General features: G+C 41.3%; 2 protein-coding genes across 3 annotated transcripts; one reads left to right on the top strand and one right to left on the bottom strand.

Moving 5' to 3' along the window:
• Nucleotides 1-3253: 3253 nt before the first annotated feature.
• rpl28 (ribosomal protein L28) lies at nt 3254-5809 on the bottom strand. Its single transcript, XM_053411092.1, has 5 exons — nt 5744-5809; nt 5196-5283; nt 3976-4099; nt 3531-3649; nt 3254-3391 (listed from the first exon to the last, which is right to left on the bottom strand). The coding sequence occupies exons 2-5, from the start codon at nt 5274-5276 to the stop codon at nt 3302-3304; spliced, it is 414 nt and encodes a 137-aa protein (XP_053267067.1). The 5' UTR covers nt 5277-5283; nt 5744-5809; the 3' UTR covers nt 3254-3301.
• Nucleotides 5810-6023: 214 nt separating this feature from the next.
• Nucleotides 6024-9150, top strand: LOC128424673 (uncharacterized). 2 transcript variants are annotated; one of them, XM_053411002.1, is made up of 6 exons: nt 6024-6393; nt 6482-6596; nt 7302-7414; nt 7568-7667; nt 7907-8025; nt 8210-9150. In XM_053411002.1, the coding sequence occupies exons 1-6, from the start codon at nt 6309-6311 to the stop codon at nt 8317-8319; spliced, it is 642 nt and encodes a 213-aa protein (XP_053266977.1). In that variant the 5' UTR covers nt 6024-6308; the 3' UTR covers nt 8320-9150. The 2 variants fall into 2 exon arrangements, with proteins under 2 accessions (XP_053266977.1, XP_053266976.1); XM_053411001.1 differs by having other exon boundaries at nt 7299-7414.
• Nucleotides 9151-11708: the final 2558 nt, after the last annotated feature.

Genomic DNA, 11708 nt, shown 5'->3' with positions numbered 1-11708 from the left:
GCTCAGGCGGCCTACACACAGCTCAGCAGCAGCAGGGCGAGGCAGGTTAATGTCAGCAGCAGGAGGGTGGTCTCCTCGTGGAGGGAGGGAGACGCTGAGCCGTGCAGGTCGTGTCCACAAAAGACGTGTTCCAGCAGGAGATGGGTTTCTGCACTGACGCCTGAGAGGGAGAGAAACAGTCACATCAGCTCATTAGGGGCTTTAGCTTTACTTTCCAATGGGCAACAAACATTCAATTCAAACATAACATTCATATTTATCAAGGCCTTTTACATAGTGAGGTGGAGAAGAGGGAATATAAGAGGGGGGGGGGGGGCAGGAAGAGCTGGGTAACTGTCATATTAGGGTGGTTGTTGTAAGCACAATAATAAGAGTGATATTTTTAGATGTAATAATGCTATTAATGATAGCAGCATCAGTTAATGATACCAATAGTACTAGTATTAGGAAGATGAAGAAGAAGATGAAGAGGAAGAATGGATCCTGCAGCTCTGGAGTCATAGAACCTGCAGAATGAGGAAGAGAGTAAGAAAGAGAGAGAGAGAGCAAAAGAGAGTCAGAGAGAGAGAGAGAGAGAGAGAGAGAGAGCATGTCTCTGCTTGAAGCCTCATCAGGCCCTTGCTGATTAACAAATCATTTCATTATCCCTCTGGTGCTAACATGACCCGTTGAGTCAAGCTGCAGCCCACATCCTCAGGAAATCAATGCCAACTAATGGTGTGGCCTCTGCCACAACTTGTGCACTCGATGCTGTTAATCTGCTGGAAGCTTTTCACAACTGGTGTCAGTCCTCGGTGGATCCAGTGAACTGTTCCTCAGCGATACGCACCGTGTTGAGACCACTCGTCCCACATGTGCTGGGCGTCCTCGTCGTGAGGCTCGTGGGGTTCGTGATGATCTGCGTCTTCAGTAAAAACACACAGAAAACTGATGTTGTTGTCACATGGCAGACGGAAGCATGTCAAACAAAGGACCAGAATCCTGCGAGGGTAATTCATTCCTCAGTCTGACGTCACACAACATTAAACCTTAGTGAATCCCTGAGTATGTTGGGAGAATGTGAACAAATAAAAAGCAGCAAAGAGAGGATTAAGGAGGAAACAGACTGGACACCAACAGGAAATGAAAGAAAGGGGAATGCTTACAATGAAAGAAAAAAAGGTTTTTTGACCTTGGGGACCAAACACTATAAGCCCTGCAGAGGCGTCGCCAGAGAGAAGGAAGAGCGATCGTCTGGTCCCATGAGAACGGTGGGTTACGCAAGTCCACAACAACAACAACCTTGTGAGAACACCCTGAAATTCTGTCAACATCTGTGTACAGGAGCCGAGAACAACACCATGGTCAGACACCCCCTCACTAGATTTGAATAATAATACAATTGTTTGCAGTTGGATGTATGCAATGATGCAATGTATTAATAACAATACATTGATTTATGTTGAACTTTTATCAATGATCAGTAATACTTTACATGGGTTTTATAAAGCAGAAGCAGTTAAAAGCCAGTCATACGAATACACTGTGTCCTCAGATTAAATCTATTTTAGTAAAAGTTATTCAATCTGGTTCAAAGGGTTTATTTGGACGAACATGTGTAGTGAACACAGTGTATCACTCTATAAAATGAAGCAACTGTATGTACGAATAATAAAGTTCAATAACTAAAAACAGAAACATGAAGTGAAAAGATTTTAAAGATTTTTGAAATTATTTTCATGATTATGCCTAAACATTTTCATTCTGCCTTTATTTTTAAAGTTCAGTTTTCGAATAAGCTGCTAATAATGAGTGAACTTGCATACATTTTTATAATTACACATTATTTTTAAATTATTACATAATTTGAACCTTATATTTTCAGTTGCTCATTTAATGAATGTAGTGAGTCCCACGAGAAGGCAGTATCAACATACCATAAACAATAGTAGTGTTCATAATTGGAGCCCAAAAAAGAGGTTCCCATGGACCCCTGTTCCCACCTCCTTTCTAAAAGTACCATTTGGGTGATTCCAGAGCATGCGCTTGAGTTCCCTGAGGGCCTGGGTGAGGTTCTCCAGCTGATCATGGAGGTGGATGTTCTCCTCTATCAGCAAGTGGATGGTGTCCTGCAGCTCAAAGCTCTGAGCGTCCTGGACCAGCAGGGCCAGCGGCAGCAACACAAACACCAGCCTCAGTCCTCTCATAGCGTCCGCAGCTCCTCCTATCTCATCTTCACAGACAATGCCTCACCCTGTGATGTACCACACTCGGTGTAGCACACGCTATCAGCTTAAACACAAGGGGAGGTGACTGCAGTTTGTTCTTTCTGTCCAAAGCCATGAGTGGAAAGCTGCCAGTGGGCTGTGCTTTAAATCCATCCAATGTTTCTGCACCAGTGGGCACAGTGACTGCAGCGAGAGGCCTTAATATGCATCAGCTGACAATGTTATGCTTTATACTTTTTACATCTGGGTTTACAGCTCTCAAGAAATATATTTGAAATGCCCAGAAACACAGAATGACTCTGGCCCTGATATGGACTAAAAAGGAAGCATCATCCTAACAGGAAATACAGACACCTGGGTGTTATTTGAATGAGCTGCAGCTCCTTTCTGTCCTATGCTGTAGTCTGTTCATCATCATTGGTACATCAGGGCACCGAACTCAGCAGAGGGGAACACCACAAGATGTTCTCGGGTCACTTGTATATAATATCTTGAAAATACCTGATGTACTATAAACTGCATTGCTGTACTGAGTGTCAGAATAATTATGCAAATCTGCACTAAACTCTAAACAGCTTGAAGAAGCTGACCTGGTTACTGAACCATTTCTATTCATAAGGGGAAAAAGATTTGTTTAGTGCAGAACAAGTGAACAAAAGATTAATGGGATTCAACTCTACAGAAACTGCTGTAGGAATCATGTTTTCGAGCTGGAACTGATAAAATAAAACATCTCTATTTTTTCTATGTCTTTCAGATTCAAACATTACTGAAGTAACTTCCATCAAATTGCATAGCCAGAAGATTCAACTAAGTTTTTTAGCCAATTCGGATAAACATGTGGACCCAGGAACTTTTATTTCCCCCCTTCTTTAACATGCCAAGATGTGTCATTAGACTTGGAGTTAAGAGCCTTCCAAGCTCCTGTATCAAGACCATCGCTGACCCTACTGGGAGGTCTGCTCATTTCCATACTTCCACAAGTATTAATAGCTCTGTATGACACTGCAATAATTATGTGGGACAAACTAAGACTCAGGAGAATGTAGTTTTTTTCCAAACAAAAAGTTTATTTATTTGTCATGTGTTTTCATTTATGCGGTCTTGGTAGTCCTGGTACGCTTCTTCCTGACCACAACGGGCTTCTGACTCTTCAGAATAGCACTGGCACGACGCAGGGCAGCCTGGGGAAACAAATTACAACATAGGTTGTTGAAAGCATTTAAATACCAACTTCAAATGGAGTACAAACTTAAAACCACCACATAAACGCAATGTGGTGACTACATCGGACATTTTGCCGTTAAACTATACAAAGTTCACCATGCGCAGGTCCTTCCTGTAGTTGTTCTTGCGAATGATGTGCCTCAGGCTATTGAGGGTGGCACGGGAGTTCTTGTTGATGGTGATCTTCTCGTAAGAACCGGCAGGTTTGTGCTGGCCTGTGCAACAAGAGGAAAGGAGTTAAAATGTAATCTCAGGGATCCAAAAATATCTACCTTAAGAGTATTCCAGATATGAGTGAGTGAAGAGGTAAAGCTATTAAAAAGGCATGAAACTCCTGCTTGTGACCAGCACACTAAAAGAACATAAGCGAAGTCTAATTTGAATCACTTGGCTGGAAACAGTCACCCAAGAATAAGCTTAAGAAACAAATTCTTTGGTTCTTTTCAGTCAAGGGCCACATTCAGGCTAAACAGGTTAACATTTCATTGAGTTATGTTTAAAGTATTTGCTCTCTACAAAAACACATCCATCAAGAATTTACCTCTGCGCTTCTTCAGCACGACGACGACACCCTTCCCATCGGCCGCTGGCTGAACACCAACAGTCTTCTTGTGCACCAAACCATTGAAGCGGAAAGAGTTCCTGGACTTCAGGTTGTTGGGCTCCTGTTATGTAAATAGATCAAATTGAGATTAGTCCACTGAACAGCTTGTGTCATCAAAGTTTCCTACTAAACGCTAAAAGTATTTTGCTGTTAATATGCAAGAATTCAGTGTCCACTATAAAAACCCATACAGTGTGTGATAAGACACTAACAATTCAACAGATTATCTTTCACAGCTTTCAAATTATAACAAAAACCTTCAAGGTGAAGCTGTGAGAATATCCCCCCATTACTTTTGAGGGTTGAATTACTAGACAAGAGTCAGGAATGTCTTCTGATTATTCATGCTGCTGTCTCATACATAGTTTATCATCGCTTGGATTTAGTCCATTGTTTATAGGCTTATTATAAGTTATATTATATTTAAGAAACTTCACTGTGTATTCTAGTACTTTAATGTGTATCACTTACCGAGAGAGTATGTATAGTTTTGTATTATTAGGTTTATAAAATTGTATTTCGAGCTATTTTTTAAATTCTTCTAAACTGTTTAATTGCCACTTCTGTGTGCAATGCCCTTGACAGGTTGCTGTAACACAATTATTTCCCAATTTGGGATCAATAAAGTCCTTTCTTTATACACTGGTAGCCACGGCTAAGGCCGATTTGTTTTCTTCCAGAAGGGGGTCCTGTCATAGGAGTCATCGAAGGCTACATCGTGACCGAACAGGACCAATTTCTGCCCGTCCAGCGTAAAACACAGGCTTGCCATTTTTCAACAGCATTTCAAACCTTCTGAGGTTTAGCTGTTGTAAAACTCCAGAGTAGTGTAGACGCATAGTAAATCTTAGGGAGAGTTGTTGTGGTGGTGGGGAAGTCGCATGAGGAATTAACAGAGCTGCAACAATTACTCAACATTAAACAATCGGAGAAGTCCTGAAGTTTGAATAAACAAACAATTGTGTCATTGTTGAGGAAAACAGGCAAAAACTTTCTATTTTTCATATAATCGGAAATATAAAAACCTTTTCTGTAAACCTTATTACTGCTATTTGAATACTTTGGGGGGTTTAAAGGTTGATACAACATAAGATATTGGTAGAGATCACGTTTGACACAGATTAGGTACATATGAATAGATATGTTTGACCACTCACAGTGCTGTAGGTCTGTCCGTTCCTCTTGATAAGGAAGCTGGAGCAGTTCCTGATGACCATCCACTGCAAATGGGCCGACATGATGAGTCTGGACACAACAGAACCACGTGTTAGTCGAGATACATCTGACAGGTTTCAAACGGTGTGACACCATTTTAACTGAAGTTAGCCTCGTATTAGCCTAGCTTCACATTTACATGTAGTGAGTCAACCACCAGTGAGTAGGAAGCCAGTTTAGATAATTGTACAGAATATTAACAGTTTTGATTGGTTTTCATTTCAAGTACAGAACGCTAAGCTGTAGTTTCCCCACAGTTCAGTTTGCTAGCGCTAGCTCCACAGCTCCGCACGATGAGGCCCGGCCGGGGCGACGCGTTCATTACAGTTTCTCTACATTTCTAAAAACTCAGACGGGCTTTGCCTTCAGATTCTAATGTGTAACAAACAACACAACGATGAGCTTTGGTTCATTTGGGAGAAAACAGGCATGGAAACGAGACAAACCCACTTAAATAATCTGCTGTTAGCGGCAGAAGCGACCACGTTACCTTTTAGCGGAGGAAAAGGGCCGGAGAGACCGGAAACCGCTTTACGGAACCTCTATCCGAGATCGCTGCGCCCATGAAGCCACCTTCTGTATAAAGCATTTAACCCTAAACCAGTTTTTTAACATACTTAAAACACTTAGATTAGAGGTTAATTGTATTCTAATGAATTTTCTCTTTTTTTCCCGTGGATTTATCTTTAATTGTGAGTATCTATGAAGTACTATTTTTTCTCAAACCCAGCGGACGAATATGTCCCCGCATCTCTCGGCTAAATCCTGACGTCATTACTGTGCGCCCGGTGTTTACAGGAAACCGTCAAAAAAACACCAGACACCAAACAGCAGCTGTTTTAAACCTTGAAACAGGAGAGTTGTTTTTTATTTTATGACGAATGCATGTCCGGGTATTAAGAGGATCATGTCATTAAACACCTGCAGTCTGGGGCGTCGATTTTGTGGTTGACTGCTCGTGTGATTGGAAGATGTGGAGGTTGTTAGGAAGTGAAAATCAGCTGGAGAGCAGCTTGTTTTAAAGCCACACGCCGGGTTGAAAGTGTCTCGATGTGATGGATGAAGCTCTGGAGACGCTTGGTGAGCAGCTGTACACCAGGATCTACTCCAAACACAAAGAGGCTGCTGGGAAACTCACAGGTGAGCTGACTTTTACAAACCAGCAGGATCCAGCACTGGAAACAGCACCTAACTCTCCCGAGCCTGTGTGTGTGTGTGTGTGTTGCAGGTATGTTGCTGGAGCTGCCAGGTCCTGTGCTGAGGCAGATGCTGCAGGATGAGGCCATGCTGACCGCTGCTGTGGAGAAAGCCCTCAGAGCCCTGCAGCTGGAACAGGAGCCAAGGTACAGGAACAGGCAGGAGGGGTTTGCACATGATCTCCCTCCTCCAGTGTGGGGGAGTATGGGGGTCCTCACAAGTCTGCATCTCTGAGCCAGATGCATTCCCATCACAGGAGTGAGGTAGTCTATAGATGCAGAAGGCATATACTGTTATGTGCAGCTGTGGGTCAGGAGGTAAAACAGGTCGTCCACTTACCAGGGGAGACTGTTACTTACCAAAGCAACAGTCTCCCCTAGTCCCTATGCCGAAGTGTCCTTGGGCAAGATACTGTGTGGGAATGACACAAACGGCAGTGTAAACTACTTTGAGTAATCTAGAAATAAATATATCAATAGAAATAATTTACCATTTATCTTTTACAAGATAAGATAAACTTTACTGATCCCGCACTGGTGAAATTCACTTACAGCATCAGAAAGTCAAAATGAGGTAGACAAGAGAACATGTGAAAGTATAAAATAGGCAATAAATTCAAAAAATATGTTCATAATATGCACCTTTCACTTCAGACAGAGATATTTATTGTAGTGAAGCATACTTGAATAAAGAACATTGGTACAGGATGATTTCATGAGGATCTATAGTTTTTTTGTGCATTATGTATAAGGATATATTGAAACAAACATACGTGTGTATGCATAAAAATGACACATCATGTATTTGTGCATGAACCACTTTTAAAATGGTGTTTTCTCATTTCTTAGCAGCAGGGTATCGTGTAAGGAGGAGGACAATGTGTCAGCGTCCTCTGACTCTCTCGGGGAGCAGCTATTTGAGTTGGTGGATGTCTACAACACTGGTTACTCTCAGAAAATCACAGGTAGGAGACTTGTCCTCAGACTCAACAAACACTGAATGCTATGGGGTAAGATACCAATTAGTAATGAAATGGATAATCAGTTATTTTTTAGAACATTGTACATCTCTGCCCTCTTATAATTTACATAAACATAAAATATTTGTTTTACCACAGGGATGCTTCTGGAGCAGCACAAAGAAGCAGTTTCAAACCTTCTGTCAGATCCCAAACTGCTGGAGGAGCAGGTGCACGTCGCTCTGGAGACACTAAAGGAGTATGTGACCTTTTCCTGTTCATGGAGCATAGTCATGTGTGCAAACAAGGCCATAATCACACATTCACATCTAACTTTGTTTCCCATGTTAAAGCACATTTCTTATATGCGCACCCCAGACACAAATCCATAATTCACTACAATCCACAAAATACAAACCTAAATAAGAGTCTGTATAAATAAATACATTTCTGTGAAACCCAGCGCTTCGTAATAACGTTCCTGCTGCTGCTCTTCAGGCAGAACGAGGAGACAGACTTCAGCGACGTGTCTGACGCCGACGACACAGAGAAACTGGGAGAGAGGCTCTTCTCACTGGTGGAGGAGATGGATTCTCTTCATGCAAATGATATTACAGGTGAGCTGAGGCTTTAATTGACATTCGAGGTAAATATGATGATTGATCTTACTAGATTTAATATGTACCAATTGTTTCACTGTATAGACACTTAGGATGAAGTTTATTATATGTATACGGACATTATCATACCACTAATGATATTTATTTTCTCTGTAATCCATGGGTCTATCTTTCCGTGTAGGGATGCTACTGGAGATGGAGCCAGCTGTTCTCCGACAGCTGCTCAGCGACCACACGATGCTGGAGGCTGCTGTTGGGAAAGCACAATCGGTTCTGGACACTGGACAATGACATTTAACACGCAGAAGAACAAATTAATCAATGAGTGACCTGGATGAACTCTGATCACGTATCCAGGCTGTGATCAGGAAGTTGAATCGTGGAGGGTTGAGGTTTGACTGGACCAACTGTAAATAACCGTTAAACCTCTCTTCAGCTGAAACAAAGCCAATTTTGCCACTTTCTAATACGGGTGCTCTCTTTGCCAACACTTTTATTTCTGAGATAAAAAAGACTCAACAAAAGTGCCACACAAGTGTCAAATGAAAACTATTTATCAGAGGAAAACATTTGCTGTATGAAAGGATTTACTTGTGTGGTTTTAAGATAAAGTGCTTATCTTAGTGGTGCCAACTCTGGTATTAGAGATGACAGTGTTTTTGTTTGGATTTTTCAACTTGGTGAAATGTCTGTTTCCAACAGAAATACAGAAGATAGTTCTGCATTTGATCAGTGCAGCTGTGTAATGTGGTTTTAGTTCAGACTGAACTATGGAACCATTGGAAAGATTGACATGTGTAGACGTTCATGTTCCCCAGAGGATAAATGCTACTGACTTTGTTAATCCCCTGAATTTTTTCTGCACACAATGTTGATGAATCTGACTAACTTGGTGATCACTCAACTTCTGAATCAAGTGCCATCCTCAAGTGAAAATGTCTAATTCTGTTGTTTTATGATGAAATAACAGAAACTAATGGAATGCCCCTCCCCCTCAGCTGTCCTAACGTTAATTAGCTGCTGTTAGCATGCTAAAACACATAAATGGTGAAAATGCAGTAACATTGGAACTTTAATAAAATGTCTATTTTATCAAATTTAGTAAAAAATATGTTTTTCTCATGCAGTGAACTGAGTATTTTGTTACTCAAAGCTACATTAAGGGGTTTTCAAATATTGCTGAGTGTTAATAATCTTTTAAGCAAACGGATGAACTATTGTTACTCAAATACACAACTTAAACTGGGACCAGTTACTGGTTAACTCGGTCACACCAGTGCTTTTTACATGAAGAGATGTGAATACAGTGAAAATGAAAATGTGACTGCAAATCCCCCTCCACCACGTCACATCCAACATCTCACAATAATAAATGAATATCTCTGTCATCTTTAATAATGTGCTTATTGTCATCATAATATCAGTTATTGATCATAAATAAGCTATTTAGGGCGAGCACCGAATGGTAAGAGGCCCTATTGAAATTGTAAGGATCATCTTATCATTGTGACGAAACTGAATTCGCTTTTTGAGGGCTTTAACATGCTAAACCTCTTACGAAACTTTGCCAACCAGCAGTAATTGTGGATTCACAGTTTTATTTCATTGTCTTAAACAATGTGAGTCAAAATATTTATTTTACATTTCCACTGATTTCACAGAGAATAATTTATGGATCTTGATGAGAATAATAATAAATTTAGGGGAGTGCCGAAATCCACGATTATTAATCTAGATTTTTGCATTTTGTGATGAAATATGACGATTGAAAGGAAACATGTAAAAATAAAGAAATCAAGGAATAAATGGAATGTTCCGGAAGAAGAGAATTGGCGGCCATTTATGCATGTGCTCCCCCACTCTCTGTGTTCCCCTTTAACAACAAAGCCTATGTCCTATAAAAATAAAACAACATAAAGGTTATAAAACGACCCAAAAATACATGCAAAGGAAAAGGACTCATTAAGATCACAAGCACGTTTAATGTTAAAGATTAAAGACATGTTCAATGTCCTATATATCGAAGGCTCATGCTCCTTTATCTTAAAGGTTCCATTGATAGGTCCTTTATAGCAAAATAAGACTAAGGGAATAAATTTTAACTTATTCAGAAATCTCTCCATAATAATTCTAACTTTCTATTTAAAACTAATAGATTAAACTAGTGATGGAAGGTTTTTTTCAACAAAGCGTGGGGACTATTCAAGGCCCAGCAACGATTCTGCAGAACTCTATTTGTATGTCTCAACAAATAAGGCACCTCATAGACCTGCTGGCCAAGAAGGACACCGAGTTCCAGGAGGAGAAGACTAAAAAGAACCTTCTCCAAGAAGAGCTGGATAAGCTAAAAACTTCTCATCAGGAGGTCTGTCGAAGTCATGCAAACAACCAGGAGGAGTTCAACAGAGATCTTCAGGAGGAGAAGATGAAAAAGAACATTCTCCAAGAAGAGCTGGAGAAGCTCAAAGCTTCTTATCATAAGGTCTGGCAAAGTCATACAACCAACCAGGAGAAGTTGAAAACCGAGCTCCAGGAGGAGAAGAGGATGAAGAACATTCTCCAAGAAGAGCTGGATAAACTCAAAGCTTCTTTTCACGAGGTCTACCAAAGTCATGCAACCAATCAGGAGAAGTTCAACACCGAGCTCCAGGAGGAGAAGAGGATGAAGAACATTCTCCAAGAAGAGCTTGAGAATCTCAAAGCTTCTTGTCAAGAGGTCAGGCAAAGAGTTGCAAACAACCAGGAGAAGTTCAACACCGAGCTCCAGGAGGAGAAGAGGATGAACAACTCTCTCCAAGAAGAGCTGGAGAATCTCAAAACTTCTCACCACGAGGTCTGGCAAAGAGTTGCAACCAATCAGGAGAAGTTCAACACCGAGCTCCAGGAGGAGAAGAGGATGAAGAACATTCTCCAAGAAGAGCTGGATAAACTCAAAGCTTCTTATCACGAGGTCTGCGAAAGTCATACAACCAACCAGGAGAAATTGAAAACCGAGCTCCAGGAGGAGAATAATAAGAAGAACGATTTCCAAGAAGAGCTGGAGAAGCTCAAAGCTTCTTATCACCAGGTCTGTCAAAGTCATGCAAACAGCCAGGAGAAGTTAAACACCGAACTCCAGAAGGAGAAGATGAAGGAGAACGTTCTCCAAGACGAGTTGGAGAAGCTCAAAACTTCTCACCACGAGGTCTGCAAAAGTCATGCAACCAATCAGGAGAAGTTCATCACCGAGCTCCAGGAGCAGAAGAAGAAGAAGAACAATCTCCAAGAAGAGCTGGAGAAGCTCAAAGCTTCTTATCACGAGGTCTGCCAAAGTCATGCAGCCAACCAGGAGAAGTTTAACAGCGAGCTCCAGGAGGAGAAGAAGAAGAAGAATGTTCTCCTAAAAAATCTGGAGAAGTTCAGGGTTACTTCTGATGAGGTCTTTCAAAGATATAAACCTTATGTTTCCAGAACTGAGCTCACTGAGGAAGAGGTTCTATCCAATGTTCTCCCTGATCCCAAACCCAAGGAGACAGGGCGGCCTGAGAAGACAGAGAAACCTAAGAAGGCTTCATTGTGTAAGAGAGTCCGTCACCTTTTGGGGTTGTGCAGGAAGCAGAAGAAGTCAGCGGCGCCAACATCCCCCAGCAACTGAGCTGACTTTACCTTCTTCACCTGCTGTGAGGACTGTCAAGGTTAAT

Source organism: Pleuronectes platessa, chromosome 19 (genome assembly GCF_947347685.1).
Source record: "Pleuronectes platessa chromosome 19, fPlePla1.1, whole genome shotgun sequence".
NCBI lineage: Eukaryota > Metazoa > Chordata > Actinopteri > Pleuronectiformes > Pleuronectidae > Pleuronectes > Pleuronectes platessa.
Note: the sequence above shows the minus strand (reverse complement) of the source record. Positions and strands in the feature narration are given on the sequence as shown.

What these genes read in the sequence shown, in the direction of transcription:
- rpl28 (XM_053411092.1), bottom strand. Translation starts at nt 5,276, where the DNA reads ATGTCGGCCCATTTGCAGTGGATGGTCATCAGGAACTGCTCCAGCTTC. An exon ending in ACGGACAGACCTACAGCACT is followed by an intron (nt 4,100 to 5,195) that starts GTGAGTGGTCAA and finishes TTTACATAACAG; the next exon opens with GAGCCCAACAACCTGAAGTC. An exon ending in CGTGCTGAAGAAGCGCAGAG is followed by an intron (nt 3,650 to 3,975) that starts GTAAATTCTTGA and finishes CTTGTTGCACAG; the next exon opens with GCCAGCACAAACCTGCCGGT.
- LOC128424673 (XM_053411001.1), top strand. Translation starts at nt 6,309, where the DNA reads ATGGATGAAGCTCTGGAGACGCTTGGTGAGCAGCTGTACACCAGGATC. An exon ending in GGCTGCTGGGAAACTCACAG is followed by an intron (nt 6,394 to 6,481) that starts GTGAGCTGACTT and finishes TGTGTGTTGCAG; the next exon opens with GTATGTTGCTGGAGCTGCCA. An exon ending in TTACTCTCAGAAAATCACAG is followed by an intron (nt 7,415 to 7,567) that starts GTAGGAGACTTG and finishes GTTTTACCACAG; the next exon opens with GGATGCTTCTGGAGCAGCAC.